Below are 18,129 nucleotides of genomic sequence, written 5' to 3'. Positions count from 1 at the left end.
TGGGTTTCAATTACCTGAATGAACTGCACGGGTGTATAACCCAATGCCCGGAAGTTTTCTGACGTATGCGTTCTTTGACCAAAGCCTTCCGGCTGCCAAATAATTTCATGGCCAGACGATTGTCTGTCGGCTGGAACCATGATTGCAATTGACTTTTTAGGAAATTCGCCGAGACTTTTTCCGAGACTATTGGTATGTTGGGCATTGGCTCCTCTTTCGGAGTGCCGTACAACGACACATCATCAAAGTGTACCTGCAAAAATACCACACAAAAACAAAAAGTAAGCCATCCAAATCAATTAGTTGTCACTGTGATTCACTGCAGTTACATCTGGTCATCCTCATTAACCAAATCTAAACAAAATCGGATTTACTGTCTCTGTGTGTTGTGATTAATTATAAATCGTATGAGTAGTTTGCATATCTAAATTGTCATTATTGGAGATAACTGTTGCTATTTGTTCGCCTTAAGTGTTTGTCTTTAAATTCCACTCTAGTCGGGGAATTTTTGTAAGTTCAATTGTTTGAACCCATTTGAGATAAAAAAAAAAAAACATTATCTATTTGCCACTAGGTGGCTGCTTGGTTATTCCCAAATGAATGACCAAAATAATCTTGAACGAAAATAAAAATGTAAATAAATTTATTGCAGAAGTTTCCCAAAGTTTTTTTTGCTACTTCCGTGTCTAGTTTTCTAAAAACTCGTCTAGCTCTCATTTACGTCGTATGACTGATTTTCTGTATAAATTTGACACTTTGTGAAATTACTTGCACTGTAATTCAGTTAGTCAGCAAAACAGTTTTAAACAAATGATTACGAATATCTAGTCTCTTTCTCTCTCTATATACTTTTTGAGGATACGAGGAACGTTGGGGGAAACGTCCTGTGCTACATGTATAAATAAAACCTTTGTTCTTGCCATTTCGGTTCCTTGGTCGCATATCAGCAGTGCCTCATCATCGAAAGCGGTGACCAGCGAGTCGGTGCAGGTGTTCTCAAATGAAATGCGCAAGTCGTTCTCATTCACATTCAATACGGAGCAGTATGAGCAGCGTACTGATTCTTCACTATCGCCGTTCAGCAGGCTGTAAATAATAATAATAATAACAATAATAATAACAACAACAAATAAATGTACGAATACAGCGATGCATATTAACGATGCATATATGTATATAGTATATATATATTACAAGTACACCGCTAAGGTAATCGGGTGAAAGTATGCGTTTAGGTTCAGTTAAGTTTTGTTTTTTTTTTTTTTGTTTGTTTTGTGTGTTGCTTGTAATTATTCGCTTAATTGTTGCACACGCATAAAGTCGAAGCTTACAGCATCCAGATCTCCCTCTCTCTTTCTTTCTCTCACTCTCACCTTGTATTCGGTGATTGTCAAGGTCTTTCCGCTGATACGACAACCGTCTCTGAGGTCTCGTTGCGGAAATGTTGCCCTATTGGCACACGAAATCGCGTGGTCTGCTCTCTCCCTTTCTCTCTCTCTCTCCCTCTCTCTCGATGTTTCTGGTGATGGATGTTCTATTGTTTGGTAAGGCAAACGCGTGCACAGTACACAGTACTGTTATAATTTATTTATTTTCTTTCTTTCTTTCTTCTTTTTTTTTTTTTTTGGCCGATCCGTTCACTATTCAGTGTTCCACAGTGTTCACACTCAATTGAGTGTAGTTTTTAAATGGGAAAGCTTCGTTTTAATTAAGCCTGATGAAGCTGATTTAATTTAATCTTCGCTTGCATTAGCCCTAATGAATTTTATTGCGATTATTATTATTACTATTCATCTCGTTAATATTGTATTATGTCGTTTTGTTGGCTCCTTAGCAAATCGCGCGCAAAAAAAAACCACAAAAAACGACAGAGTGCGATTAATAACCATATAAAGATATATCTGTAGATATGTTTGTAACACATATCGGGTAACAGTAAATCACACAATTAGTTTTGTTTGTTGTGTTCTGTTGTTGAACATCACAGTTTCAGTTTCAGTTTTTTGATTACGTTTTTAATTGTGGTTTGCATTTATTTGTTGCTGCCTGAAACTTGAAACGTGGTCAAACATCTGTTTTCTCTAATTTGACAACCGAAACTTAATTTTATCGCTATACATATATCTATGCAAATATATATATATATACATATATGTATATATATATATTTGTTTATTTATTTATGGAGGTGTATGTGTTATTTGTTCTCTATAGACCGTAATTTATCTTTTCAAGTTATTACAAGCGCGATAACCGAGCACAACTAAGTATCGCCGACAACAGAAATGCGCCACGAGCAAAACAGCCGGCAAACACTCCGAATATCGGTATTCGAATCCGAATCCGAATGAATCTCAATTCGAGTCGCGAACGAACAACGAATGCCGCTCCGAGCTCGAATGTGTTCAGTTCGTTTATTTTGGCGTCCTCCAGCATTCGGTTTGTTTTTGTTTTTGTTTTGCTTTTTTGTTGTTGTTGTTTTGTATCTGGTTGTTGTGGCCGATTTATTTCAGTGTTTGTTTATTTGTTTGTTTGCTTGCAGGCGTTACCTCGACTTTCAATTTGCGGCAATCGATGCCTAAACGAAGCTCGGTTTCCGAATACCGAAAAAGGAATTTGGCGCGTAATTAAATAATTGATCATCTGACACCCAGCATTTGTTCATTTTCATTACATTCTACAGTGATCGTTTTAGTTTTCTTTATTATTCTTTCTTTCGGTTTTTTTTTTGTTCTGTAAACTTATTTATTTCTCTGAGCTGATGAGGCTGTTGCTGGGTCGCCATTATAACCTGTTCTGAGGCATTCGCGCTGCTGTTGCACAATGCAACAAAAAAAAAAGCAATAAATAAATAAAGCAACATTTGTTGTGTGTTGCGTTGCTTTTTAATTGATTTTGCGACTAGCAGCAGCGTCGTACAAATTATGGCTAAACCATAATTTGTTGATATTCTTCAAAAATTGGCAACAATAAAGATACGAAAAAAATAAACACATCAGTAAAATAAACTACCTCTAGATTTTATGTAAATGAGCAGCAACGGCAGACAGACAGATATATAGAGGCGGAGTGTCGAAGACCGAGAAATACGACATTGCTGCCTGAGCAACAATCTAAACAAACTAGTGCAATCAATTATAGATTTACGATCCGACAACTGACACGCCAATCATTATGATAATGGCGAGAGTTTTCCGTGTCGCCAGCACAATCAACCGAATACTAAACGACAACGGAGAACACATGAAAAATCCCCTTGCACTTTCACGGTCGCCGTTACACTTTGCTATAAACGAATGATTGAGCGAGCGATTGATTAAGTGAGCGATTGATTAGCCGATTAACTATGCGATTTACTGATGCTGCTGAAATTGGGTCTGCGAATTGACTTTAGTTCTATTTGTACTCGTTTCTTCAGTTATTTAAGGCGAATGAAGCCACTGATTGAACGGTTTGATTGATTGATTGATTTAGCACGAACGCAGCGCTTTTCAAATTGATACAACGTTTACCTTGACCAAGTTATTGAAAAAGTTGCAAATATATAAAACGATTGATTGAAGGATAGCTCGATCTATCAATCAAACTGAAGTACGTACGATGGGAAACTCCGTTCTCGAGATTTGAATGTTGATTCTGCGAGTTGACACACTTTTTATTGTTAGCTTTTTAGTTATTTGTTAAAGAAAGTTCAAAGTTTAGACAGTGATACAGAGCACAAAATAATTGATTAAATGATTGATTGTAGCACTTGTTTAACTGATCCTGCGCGTTGGCAACTTGTTTATTTTTATACGAAGAGCTCAACGTACGACCAAACGAAGTTCACTGCTCGCGTTTCAGAAGCTCATTACCCGGCCAGTCCCTGGCCAGAGTATTTCCCAGACTCAGACCTCAGACTCGGTGCCAGACGATGCTGATGGCAAATATGCAAATGTGCCCCGATAAGCTAACAGAAAACCGGTAAGCACTCAGAAATCGAATGACGACGGCGACAACCTGAAAACGCGTTGAATGCCTAATTTATTTAAGCTATTCAAATCTGGCAACTGGTTAATAATGCCAGTGATAACACTAGTAAAGAAAAATTAGTAAAAAACAAAAAAAGAAAGAACGGTTTATGCACGCCGAAGATTATATATGGAGTTAAAATACGTTTCTGTTTGGAGTTTTAAATACTTCTATTTTGGTTATTATTTTAAACAAATTTTATTTATTCCAGCTTGAGGTCTGGCATTGCACTGAATATTCCACATTTGTGTAATTATATTGCAACTGAAGGCGTGACAATATTTTCAACTCCGCACACAAATTTAGACCTCAGCTGTGTCAATAGCCTGTTTCCATTCTGTCAAACATTTCTTCGATTGATATGAAATTTGATAAATCATCGCAAAAAAAAGAACACAAAGAAGAGAAGAATATCGAACATTCACAACATACTAAACGAATGTTGAATGTGCAGAAAGTTGTGCCTTATGGGGAGAAGGTAGAGGAGTTAGTCTTCGTTATACAACTCATCATTCGACCGATTAGACCAGTCATCTCGGACCTATTTACTGCATACAGCTCGGACATACAGATATAGATACTTGCAGCAAGATCATTATATATATACATATGTATATATGATCGATAAGATAAATACTATAGGGTATTATAGAAAACAGACTCACCGTTCGCTTAGTTTGCTCTTGTGTCTGCGTATGTGGCGCCGATTGAAGCTATTGGTGCACGATGTGGACGTGGGCCTCGGCGTCGGATGGTGCACACCAAAATTGTGGAGTTGCAGCGATTTGAGGGTGGCCGGCGCCGTTGATGCCTGACCGGGTCCGTGGCCGTGGCCGTATTGTGGTGTCCGGTGTCCGAGAACGCCAGCGCTGGCAACTGTTATGGTGGACTCACCCACACCCACACCCGTCTCATTGGCCGGCTCGGAGCCCTCCTGCTGTGATCCGTTGCTCGACGAGTGGCGCGTATAATCTGTCGGAGCGCTCAGCTGCCGATTGAATTCCGCCTTGCGTCGCGTCAGATCCGTTAAACAGTATTTGTTCAAATGGCCGTTGCTCGACACGGAGCTCTTGGGCGATGAGGCCAGATGCTGTTGCTGCTGCTGCTGGGCGTATTGACTGTGCGCATGTAGCTTGTGGCATGAGTTACTGCTCAGGCTGAGCTGATTGCCGCCGGCGTTTTGCAGCAGATTGTTACAGTTCTTGCCGCTTATTTTCGCCGCCAGCGAGTGCGGCACCGGCGGACTCTTGCCCGTTGTGGGTATGGTGTTGCTGCTGCTGCTCCCACAACGATACTCCTGATAAGCGGGCAATGTCTTCGTCTGTCGATTATCACTGCTACTGCTGCTCTTCAGCGAACCGTTAAGCAGCAGCTGCTGTTGCCGTGCGGCAACCGCCGACAATGCCGGCAACTGTTGCTGACGCGCTGTTGACGACGACGTCGAGCAACTGGCTGCAACGGATGTGTTCGATGTGGGCGCAATTTGTGATTGCAGCGAATGCTTCTTCTCCACCAGATACAAATTGAGATACTTATCGCCCGGATGCAGTGAATTATCCGATACGGCGTTCGATTTCGATATTATTTGACCCTTCTTTTTGGCCGTGCGCGTTTTCAGGGACAGATTTCGCAGCTTCTTCGACTGCTCCTTGATCTTGTTGGTGCGCAAAAACGATGGACTGTTCGCGATGCACTTGAAGATGTACGTCTGATTCACCAGCTGCTGCTTATCGCTGCCCGTATCGTAATCGCTGCTCAAATTGAGATTGAGATTGAGATTGGTAAAGTGCGGCTCCGATAGCTGTTGATCGCTGTAGTGGCTTTTCAGTAGCCCAGCTCCGCCTAATCCACCTGCTCCTGCTGCTGCTCCTGCTGCTGCTGGTCCACTTAATGCAGCTGCTCCGCCAGTGGGTTCCGTTGTCGGAGCTGCACTCAAGCTGCGCGTGTATTCGTGACAGGCATCGTAGAGGGCCGACTGGCCGCCAGTGCTGCTCACGCTCTGCTCGGTGCCGCAGCTAACGGGACTGTGACTGTGACTGTAGCTGTGCGAGGGCGCCGGATCGAGGATGCGTAGGCCACTGCTCCGACTGTCGCAGGAGTTTTGCTTGGAGATGCCGCTGGATAGACGAGTGCTGCTGCTGCGCTGTCGCTGCGAACGCTGCTCATCCAGACCCGATCTCAGCAGCGATACGCTGTCGCCGTCACCGTCCCGTTCTCGATCCCGATCTCGATCTCGATCTCTTTCACGATCCGCCGCCTCGCCACGTCGACTGCGAACGGCACCAAGTGCGATGACTCCAACGCTGCCGCTGCTCGGACTCGGACTGTTGCGCACAGAGGCCGATGCCGATGAATGTGAGTGTACGGGTATCGGGCCAGTTGGCCCGGACGCAGGTGTTGCGGAACTCGATCCGGGCTGGGCGTAACTAAGGCTGTTCAGAGACTGCCGCACCAAGTGCTGATGGGAGTGCGAGTGACGCTGGTGCTGATCGTCTGGATACAAGTTGTCTCGACTGGCGCTACAAGAGGCACACAAGAATGAGAACCGGATAAACGTTACAGATGGAATGGCGATAAACGCCGGCAACACACACAAATTTATCTATTTCGACACAAACAAATTGGCAAACAAAATGTGCAGCGGTTGGGCAAAGGTTATATATTTGGTGGGTGGATTGGGGTTTACAAAACGGGACACAAAGAGCGATGCCACGCTAAAGTGAGCAGGAAACAATAAAAAAAAATATATATATATATATATATATATTTATATATGTAAGAAAAATAAACAAAAGAACTTTTGTTAATTATTAATATTGATTATGCAACTGTGTGGCTCTGGTCAAGGGATGGGGAGACGAGGTGGTGCAAAGAGAGTGGCTTGAGGTCCAAGCTATATACAGTGAGTTCATCATACATGGGCGTATATATACACATATATATATATATGTATGTACATATGGTACAATTTATAGCATCCAGCACAGCTATGTCGACATGCTCATCTGCTTTTGATCGCGCGAGAAATTGAACTAAATTAATGTTTAGGAAAACACGCATAGCACTTGGATAACAAAATATATATACATCTACAGATACATTAATATATGCTCGTATATATGTACATATAAGCAAATATCGCAGATATATACACTCAGAAAAAATCGTTATACAATTTAGAAAATCGCCATAATTTTGGCGTTAAGAGACGCTTAGATATTATATATTTCTTCTATTTCTATTATATTTCTAAATTGCAGGCTCTTTTTACTCAATACTCAAGAGTAGCTTTTTTCAAAAGTGTAGAAAAATATTTTCTTAATTCCAGACTGATTTTATAAGTGTACACATTAGCCTTCTGTTATTTAAGTAATTAGTCACACTCGTCTTTTAAGATTTCACATAAACAAACTTTTCAGACTGTTTACAAGTTCAAGCAATTTATAGGAAACAAAATAAAACGGAAAAATTTTACGGTTCTTAGGTCTGATAGAAAGACAAATATACTTCTTAACAATAGAAAATATTTATAAAAAAGCTTTTAAAAAGCCTAAGAATTTATTTTTTTTTATATATTAGAAAAAATTTCTTAAAACAAGACAAACTATCTAGTTTTAAGGATGATTTTCATTTTCGAACGATGTTCTAAATTGCAGGGCGATTGGTTTGCTGAGTGTAGCAGTTGCCCAACCCCGCAACGCTGGTGTAATGATCCCATGCCCCCAAATCGAATGTGAACGGTAGGTGCTCTAAATCAAATTTTCCTAAAAGCTACTGATAAGATAAGACACCAGCCACAGATTGTACATAACATTCATTTGTTGTATGTATATTTAAACAACTATATACAAGTGGGTACGCAGGGAGGGAACAGAGGGGAGCTCATCCCCACCCCAACTAATTTTACTTTATTTATGAAAGGTGGTTTAAAATGTATAAAAAATTACAATTTATCCAATTCTTCCTTGACAATATCCGTGTCAATCACCACTTATAATAAATATATTTATTTAGAACTTACTCCTATCGAACAGAAAGTTTTAGTTAAGAAGGCTGAGAACTATAATTTATTTTCAATAGGCAACTGATCCAGAAATACTGTCGTAGATCACTTAATATTCTCAAGAAAACTAATTAACATAGTTCATTAAACATGAAAGTTGGCAATTAAAATGCTTCGTAATTTGAAACCTTACATTATTTGAATATTTCAGTGTTGTTTTTTAAGGGTCAACTATTGTGTCTACTATTTTATCGCATTTGCGTAATTGCTTCATTTAATATTCAATTTTTTTATTATGGCTACTTCTCCGTAATTACTTCTCATCAAAGTTTGCCTCGAGCTCTCAGCGATATTCTCTTCTTATTTTTTTAAAGTAAATTCTTCAAATTAAATTGCATTTTTTCCTCCCATAGAAAAGTTTACTCTTGAAAAACAAAACCAAGGAAAGAATGCAAATAAAGCCAAGCACACTGTGCACACTGGGCAAGAGCATGCTGTAAAATATGAAGGTGACTAGGAAACATTATCAAACAAAATGTGTACACATATATAGATCTGTACAGAGATATGCACGATGTGCATATTGCTAAATTTGAACAAAAGAAAAACAATTCCAAATGCAGCTCGAATATGTTCCATGTCAATGTGCGTGTCGAATGGTCCATATATATATATATATATATATATATATATATGGGTCTGTTTAGACAAATTGTGGCGCTTATGGAAGGGAAGAGCAGCAGGCTGCTGGTGCGATGAGTTCTGCTTCAGTCGCAATCAAAACTCGTTTGGCACGCAAGCGAATCGGAACATTTTTAAAGCACTTTTTTTTGTTGATTTTTCTTTGATGCGGCAATGCAAATATTTTATTAGCATTTATATATACCTATATATATATATGTGTGTGTGTGTGTGTGTGTGCAACTAGAGTGCAAAAATCGAACTGTTGAGCAAACTAAAATCAATTTCACTCAATTAAGTGAATTCATGACATGCACGCCAATAAGCTCACCAGGCAAACACCAAATGCAATTATTTGTATTTCGATTTGGAATTTTAAATTTAAATTTTGAGAATTTTCAAACAGATTTTGCATTATCAAAATGACGGCGCACTTGGAATGCTGCCAGACACACACAGATACACACATAATTCCTTCAAAGATGCAAAGATACATTTCCAGTTTGAGCTGCAGATACTGATGCAGCCAAGTCAGGTCAAAAGTTAAGATACGAAATCAGAGGGAAAGCATCGAATTAGTTTCTGGCTTTTATTTATTTTACTGTCTTTTTCTTATCACTTCATACCCTGAACCCATTCGAAATGGTTAAAATGGATATATTGGCGTTGTGCAAAAGTCTGTCACAGGCAGAAGAAAACTCGACTCGATATAGCCGACTTCTGTCCCATTTCCCATCTATAAATTTAATTAATCATATAAGATTAGTTTTCATTTGCTGCAAGTCAGTTTAAAAAATTAGCTGCTTAGTTCTTCACTTCATTTCCTACATTTCAAGGAACATTTAAGACTACTTATGTCTAAGGGTATCTCGTAGTCGCGCTCCATTGACTGCAGCATTCTTACTTTACTATTTTTTATAGGCAATTTGATGTCTGTTTCTTTTCTTTTTTTTATTGTTTGAATTTGGGACATTGGGCACTCTTTCTTCTCTTTCGTATTTTGCCGCCTGTGAAGTGCTGCGGACAAAAAGCAATCGTTAGTCTTGCCCTGCGGCAGCCGGATCAAGAGCAAAGCAGCCAACTAACCAAATAACTCCCGTATGGGCTTAGCGAGCAAATAAACAATTTGTGGGGCAACCTTGCCACATAATAATTGTATTCACTGCGCCCTGCTCCAAAATGCCAATGTCAACTTTTGGCGCATTGGACCTCAACGGCCCTCAAGTAGCCCTTCACCCTGAGAGAGGCGAAGGCGAGCACGTGCTGCAATCCTCAGGCAAATCGGATTTGAATTGGGGTAATGCAGTGAGGCAGGCTCTCTGTCTGTCCATCTGTCTATTAGACAGTCTGAGTGGGTTTTCAGCCGGACTTTTGCGACCCGCTCTTAAATACAATACGACTCAATTATTAATTCAAAAGCCAATTGAAAGCATTAAGCGTAAATTCAAAAAAAACGTAATTGCGCCTGTCGTCGCCGTCGTCGTCGTCGTCGTTGTGGCTGCGGTTGCATTCCATTTCGTTTATCGAAATTATATCAATTTCCCCAGCCCAGCAAGTGCAAGCGTCGAGTCGATTAATTGCATATATTATATACAATAAAATCATACACTCACAAAAAAAAAAATAGCCCTGCAATTTACATTTGGCAGCTTACCTTATTATTAAGAATTTATGTTGCTGAAAGCCAAGTTATTTCTGTACTTAATTCAAGGCTAGATTTCTTTTAAAATTTAGAAAATATATTTAAGTGATTTTTAAATAGAAGTTTTTACCAATGCCAAGGATATGTTCTTTCTAGTTAAAAATATTTCTAGTTTTTCATTTTTAAAACATTTTTTCGCGTGTGCATTTAAGAATACTTATTTGTTCCAGATAATTTTAAATATACACTAAGAAAAACGAGTTTTTTCTTTAGTATGGCGAGACAGCTCGACTTGAAGATGCTCTGAACTCAGTTTTGGTAAACTTAATCTGTGTTTCTCGTCCTAATCTGATTGTAAAAAAGGAGTAGAATAGTTTTTACTCAACGAGCGAACAAAACTAATTTATAATTTTTATTTCATCAACAATGTATTTTACAAACAAACTAAATTAACAAAACTTTCTCGCTTTTCCTTAAATTGTTAACAGATCTTTTTCTCCAAATATAGCTCATCGAACAGATGTATAAGGTAGCCCAGTTTTATGCATGTGAATTTCACGGAGAATCTATAGCAAATTGCTCTAATTATAGCAAATATATACAAAATACAAAACTGTTTTGATTGTATATATTTGCGTCTTGAACTTTGCCATATTTGTGAGAGGAACTGTGCCGCATTTGGCGTTTATTTTTAAACAATTGTACACTAAATTGATTTGCTATGTGCAATATTGTGAAACGAAATACGGGCAAACATTGCGGATGCAAACTGAGAAAGCAAATTAAAATGGAAATCAATGAAAGTGATAAACATGCCTCAACTCAATTCTCAATCTGTACCCCAATAAGTTGAGCGTCCGTTTGATTTACTTGGCTTTCAAAAGTTGTAATTAAATGTGACAGCCAACATTTTTGGCAAACAAATTTGCCTTGTCATTATATAACGATTCATAGTACTTCTATAATTAGGCAAATAAAACCGGATTTCAGGGCCCACAATAGGAGCAATCAGTACACAAATGTTGAGTCAGCAATTGTTCAGCTGTTATTAATAAGAGTTATTTTGGGCACGGAGCCAAAGGTCACGTGTTCATAATAGAAACAATTCTATAAAAAGATTCATCAGTTTATTTTTTTTATTTTTCGGCTAACAAAAGCCAATTCGAAACGGTGGCCATTAATTTTGATAGCCCAACAATTAAAATTGAGTTGAATATAAATGAACTTATCTAATAATTAATAGACATGTCAATGCAATTTTAATGTCACTGATCTTTGAATTAATTTATAGTGAAATTGGCATTGGTAGGTAGAGAATCATTATACTTGTAGCGCCAGTTGCAGTATATTTAGAAAATATATTTCTACCAATCTGGGTTTTTCTTTTCTTAATTTCGATACTAAGAGCGCTAGTTGCAAAATATGCAGAAATTATATATCTAAAAATCAGGATTTATCTTTTCTTAATTTCTAAAATACGGATCTTATGTGTGGTCTCCTCTATATTAGATTCACTTACATTTTGCACTTCGTCACTGTGACTGGGTTGTATTACCTCCATAGATTTCCCCCTTTGGATGTCCCTCCCTTACTAATCGTCGTGTTATACTAGGTGCTATGTTTATAGTTAAATTACTAAATGGTGACATTGATTCCGCAAATCGGTTTTTGTGTTCCCTCTGGACATACCCGATACTTCCTCTCACATTCTCTTAAATATTGTACTACTAATTATTATTTGCATGCAGCTTTTTAAGTACTCTGTAATGATTAATAGACTTTAGCATATTATCAATTTAGCGTTGTCGATTCTATCATTAAGAACTCAATTTTAATCATCTTGTCTAGGGAATAACCTTTACATTTCTGGCAGGGCATCTTAACTAATTCACAAAAAATAATCTTTACTTTTGATATGATTGTTTTGTTTTTTTTTTAATTTTCCTAAGTCCTTGCAACAAAGTCTGGATTTAATTAAAATTTAAATAATATTTTATGTGAAATCCATTTTTTTTTTAAATTTTTGTATTTATTTTCGACTATCAAATCGCGAAAAATTGTTTTGAATAAATATGGATTCTAATTCTTAATAAGAGAAAATATTGCTGGTAAAATTTTTGAGATTTTTTTGTTCATTCAGATATTAAAAACAAGAAAAACTTTATATATATAAGGGCGACTTTCTAAACTTGTATGTCGATTTTTTGTTGAGTGTATGTACAACTGTTCCCAGTTGAGGGGAAGATGGGGGCACAGCAAGCGTTAATAACGAGCAATTACATATTTTGTTTTAAGCGTTGCATTTATTTAATATTTTTTTAATTTTTGGTTTGTTTTTTTTTTTTTTTGGGTTCATCGGCATTACAGCACTAAAACACAATAATATTAATAATAATAGGTATGCATTAAAAAAGAGTTAGAAGGAAAGCAGAGAGTGATGTCAAAGAAAAAAACTAGATTAAGTAGGTAACTATATACATTAAGTATGTTTTAGTAGCAGCTTGCAATGGGGAAGAGGAATAGCAAGTTCAAAGTGTTTGTGGAACGTTCTGTAGCAAGTACATAGGTAAGTACATGAGTAAGTACATAAGTAAGTATTTATTTATACATAGTAGTAGCAGTAGGTAGTATTAGTACATAGTAGTTGAAAGGTAGAGGCAGAGAGTGGCTATTTGAAATTGTCGGTACCTTCACTGATGATGTCAGTAGTACGCAAATTTAGCTTCCACACACAGCGAAATAATTGAAACTCATTCGTTTTTAGCACGAGTGTTTCACGCTGATTCTTTCTTTCGATTTCGATTTGGATTTTGATTTGGGATTTCACTTTGTTTTCTTTTTATTTCTTTTGTATTTTATTTGGTTTTTTTTTTTGTATTTTGTCAGATTCGATGCGAAAACTTGTTTCGCTTGCGCTTCTTTTGCTTTTTGTACTTGTTTGTATTGCTTATTTTTTAAGTTTGGTACTTTTTAAGCAAGTTTTCTGTAAAAACAACAACAACAATGACAAACATAAATTCAGATGTATACATTATTACTTCACAACGAAACGAAACACAAATTACGGTTTTTTTTTCATCTTAATTTAAGGGTAAACAACAAATATGAAATAAAAATAAATAATAGCAATCGTAAATCAACTAAACAGTTGGATTTCACTGCCTGTCAACATGACAGCAATTAATCTGTCAGCTTAATTTAATAATTTTGTAAATCAAAATTCGTTTGCCTAAGGCAACTGCTTAAATGGAATCCAACTATGGCACACATACTGTTTGCAAGTACACTCAGAGAATTAACTTATTGACCTGCAGACCTTATTTAGAATACAATTTTTCTTTCTTTTTCTCTCATTTCTAAATGAAGAGTTGAACTTTTGTTTGAAGTTTTTCGAAGCGTTCGGCTTAAGAGTTTCTTTTATTTAAGTTTTTGTGTGTTTCTTGTAAATATAAATAATCGCATATTTTCAAGTTTGGCTCAGGACTTTCATTTAGTTTTTTTTTAAATATAAATATTGATATTTTTTAAGTTTGGACAAAAGTTTTATTTTTTAGCAATTTGTTTTCCGGAACAATAAATATGGAAATGATTTTAAGTTTGACTGAAAATTTTCATTTTGGCTAGAAATCAAAATAATGATTTATTTTTATGTTTATTCCAGTTTTATTTTTTAGAAATGAGTTTCGCTGTGTTTCTTGAAAATATAATTAATGATATATTTTTAAGTTTTTTGATTTACTTTTAAGTTAGCAGCAATAAATAATTTCTCAAAATTAGTTTAGATTTTTAGTGCATTGTTCTAAGTTGCCAGGGCATATTATTTCTCTGAGTGTACTTTCTATGTGGAAAATGTATGTAACTAGTTCAATTGGAAACATCAAGCTTCCTACACAAAAAGGCTAACAAAACAGTTTATCTCGCCTCGCTCTGCGCGTGTGTGTGTATGTGTGTGTGTGTGTGTCTCTCTAACTCTGTCAGTTTGTGAGTGGATCTGTATTTGTATGTGAGTGTGCCAGCTAGAATGTGCAAGCAACAGCAACAACAAAAATGACAGCAAGCCTTTTATCAATACACACACACGCACACACATACAAATAGATAGACAAATACAAATACAAATACATATGCAATGTATATATATGTAGATGGCAAGCCGAAATTCGGTCAGTGGTTTAATCATTGAAGTAAAAGCGAAAGCTTCCGCTGCTGCATTGATGTTGTCGTTGAACATGTACATGAATAACACACACACCCACACACACCCACACACACACACACACACGCACACACACACACATGCACACGCAGCAGGCAAGGCACATTGAATGGCGCCTGTGTGTATGCAACGCTTTTCTGCCACACACACACACACACACACACAGGCTGCGTACAAGTGCACTCAAAGTACTTTGACACTATTTCTCGTACAGTTGCTCATTGTTGGTTGGTTGGTTATTTGTTTGTTGGTTTGTTGCTTGCTTGGCCCATTGTCGCCGTCGTTGTATGTATGTATTTGTGTGTGTGTTGACGCCATTGTTGTTTGGCCACTTGGCTTTTAATCTAGTTTCTTGTAATTGCATTGACTATGTGACGGATGACCCCCTATCCCCTATCACCCCTACCCATGCCAGCCACTTGAAATACAGCTGTCCTGCTCGGGCGTTGAATGAACGGAAATCAGTTGCATTGTGCTCGGAAGAAGCCAAATGGAAATAAGCATAATGGACCAAATAAGTGTTAAATGAACATGGTAAACTCGAACACACACACACAAATACATTTTAATTAACACAGACTACAATAAATGCATATACCCTCAGCGGAAAAATATATAGAAAGATTCCTGGACCAGAGATCAAAATTCTTTTTGCATGAAGTTCAGTTTTTAATTCCGAAACATTCAATTTTTGGACTGCATTGCATAACTTTGAGTAAAATAATTAGTTCTAAGTTCAAGTTCTTAAATCAATCCAGTTATTATATAATAATAAAAACTAATCGAAATCGTACCTGATATGATATTAAAATAAATACGAAATACAAATTTAAGATCTTCAATGAAGAACAAGAAAGCTTTGCAAATAATTTAAGTACAAATGTGAGACTGTTTCGGATTACTTTGAGATAAATATTTGGTTCATAGTCAAAAAGCTCAATTCTGATATTACACTAAAATGCATACTAATCAGTTTGCATAAGGAAATTAAGATCTTCAATTAAGTGGAAGAAAGTGTTACACTTATTCTCAGTAAAAATATAATTTTGATTGGCAAATTTGAGTTGGTTCAATAATATTTGTGATTAAATATGTGAAGCAGATTTAAGAAGGCAGAACAACATTTTCTCCGAGTGTATATACATATATATGCAAAAGTAATTACAGCAACAAAACTGGCGCCAAAAAGAAAAACTTTGTTCTTCATTATTTGTTTCGATTTGTTAATCGTGACAAATTGACACACACACACAAACACACCAACACACGCATTAGGATTAGCAACAGCAGCAATAACAACAAGAACAACAACAACACTACCAACAAGTTCAACTGCAAAACCAAACCAACAAGAACAAGAACAAACAAACACAGCAAACAAAACACAACAAAATAAAATAACAAAACAACAACAAACAAAACAAACAACACAAAATGTATGGGAATGCTGAAAATGAAACGGAAACGGAAATACATTCAATGTAAACATTTTAAAGTGTACACGTTCACACATATAAGTGTATGTAAGTGTGTACATATATGTGTATATTTGTATATGTGTGTGTGTGTGTGTGTGTGTGTGCATTTGCGTGAGCTTGAATTTTGAGCACAGGTGTTTCAGGACGTTCCACATACAAATGCATTATTTATGAGGCACACATTCCTAAATAATTAACGCAATGTGTTGGGATTTAGGTCGTCGCCTATCCCCAATGCACACTGGGCCAGATTGTCATTTTATTTTTAAATCTTTGTTTTTCTTAAAATTGAAAATAAAATGCAATTGAAATCAACTATTTTGGAAACGCATATTTGGTAGTTGAAGCACTAACATTTTCAAGTGGCCCAATGATAACAAGTTTTAATTTAACTATAAAGTAATGGATAAACATCATCATTATATGTGTTATTGATAGCATAGTTTGTATTACAATTTTACCAAGAAAGAGGTAGAAAATTGCTTGTACTCCTAATAAGAACTGCAACACTAACTTGACATTGACTTAAATCGGATAATTAAATAAAATAAATTAAAAATATTACAACCAGCAGAGTTATACGATCAGAAAGAGATCAATTATTTATTAGTTAAACTTTAATTTAGGATAGCAAAGCCTTATGTGCATAAAAGGCTCATAACTGTATAGATATAACTCCTATTTTGCCAACCTTGAAATTGTAATACAGATGATCTAATTCTTGTAGTAAGCGCTGGAAAATGTTTTCAAACTTAGGACTTGCTAGGATCTAATATATAAATGATAATCATGGAAATTAAAGTAGAATGTAAGTTCTAAGTAAATTTATTTTATTTATTTTATAATATTTTAATTATGAAGTGGAAACTAACTTTCTATGAACTTGTAAACTATTGTCTAAAGTGTATTTTATTTAATGAGGCATCAACTATCCTATAAATTTCATTAATTTGATCAGCATATCTTGGTAAGCAAAGGTTTTTTTATTAGAGCTATTTAGGCGATTACAATTTCAAAATTAAAAAGATTGCTTAAAATATCCAATAACTTTTTCATTTAAAAAATTAATTTTCGATAGATTATTTCTATTGCAGTTATATGTTCTAGTTCTCAGATGTCAAAGATAGTTCGATAGTTCTTGGTAAACAAATTAGTTTTGTTATTAAAGAACCAGTTTTTCTCGAGCTATATTTAAGCTATATTTGAGCTATATATAATAGTTATAAGCTGCTAAAGATTTTTTCTACACATATCAGAGAGCATCATTATAATGCACAAACTAATTAAAGTTTGTTACGAATGTCTGGCCAAACCAAATACAATTTGATGATATTAATTTATGGGTCTAAAAGTTTGTCTAATTAACTTGCGATTGGTGTCCATCAAGTGTGCCAAGTAAGAATTGTGTAACTACAGTAAAAGAAAAGAAGTGGCCCAGTGTGCAGTGCACCAAATAGCCTCGACGTCAAATTGAAACACCTTCACACACACACACACACACAGACAGACACATACATATATACATATATATATATATATATATGTGTACACTTACATGCACATGTACATTGAATCAATACGCTTAAATCAAGTAAATAACAACAATATCAAGGATACAAGACACTATAGACAATTCTAAATAATTGCATACCGTTGATCGTTGGTAAATGTTCCGAATGCTCCAGGACCGCTGACTCGGCGCTGTGTGTGTTTAACGTGCATTTTTTGTAACAACAACAATCACCACCAACACCAACGAGCAGAAGTTCCACATGGAAAAGTTGAAATTTGATTTTTGGTCGTCCGACGTCTGATGTCCTTCGTCCTTCCTTCGTTCTCCTCGCACGTTGCACGCTGCTCTCCACTCCACAAATGAAACTTTCTCCTTCTTCCACACACACACACACACAGTTGACACACACACGCACACACACACACACACACACTGGTATACCACTGCTGCTCAGCTGCTCCTTTATGCTGTTGTTGTTATTGCCATAGAGTACACCCCGTAACGCCTGTCGCAATTCTGGGCCTTATCATCATATATTGTTCTTGTAGTATTTTTTCAGTGCATATGTTGTTTGTTTGTTTGTTT

The 18,129-nt window shown here is 36.5% G+C and overlaps 1 protein-coding gene across 9 annotated transcripts in view; it reads right to left on the bottom strand.

Moving 5' to 3' along the window:
- The window catches only part of LOC6559716, a 28,936-nt gene extending 10,807 nt beyond the window's left edge, over positions 1 to 18,129 (bottom strand). For 5 of the 9 annotated variants that reach the window (XM_032735404.1, XM_032735409.1, XM_032735406.1 and 2 more), the window contains exons 1-4: positions 17,683 to 18,129; positions 4,677 to 6,530; positions 909 to 1,086; positions 15 to 253 (exon numbers count right to left, since the gene is read on the bottom strand). In XM_032735404.1, coding sequence (XP_032591295.1) covers positions 15 to 253; positions 909 to 1,086; positions 4,677 to 6,530; positions 17,683 to 17,753 — 2,342 coding nt within the window. In that variant the 5' untranslated portion in view covers positions 17,754 to 18,129. The remainder of the gene's footprint in view (positions 1 to 14; positions 254 to 908; positions 1,087 to 4,676; positions 6,531 to 17,682) is intronic. The other 4 variants (XM_032735405.1, XM_032735410.1, XM_032735407.1 and 1 more) reach the window with 1 other exon arrangement.

This window comes from Drosophila grimshawi, unplaced genomic scaffold, assembly GCF_018153295.1.
Source record: "Drosophila grimshawi isolate 15287-2541.00 unplaced genomic scaffold, ASM1815329v1 contig_1369, whole genome shotgun sequence".
Lineage (NCBI taxonomy): Eukaryota > Metazoa > Arthropoda > Insecta > Diptera > Drosophilidae > Drosophila > Drosophila grimshawi.
This window is presented reverse-complemented; position numbering and strand designations above follow the sequence as displayed.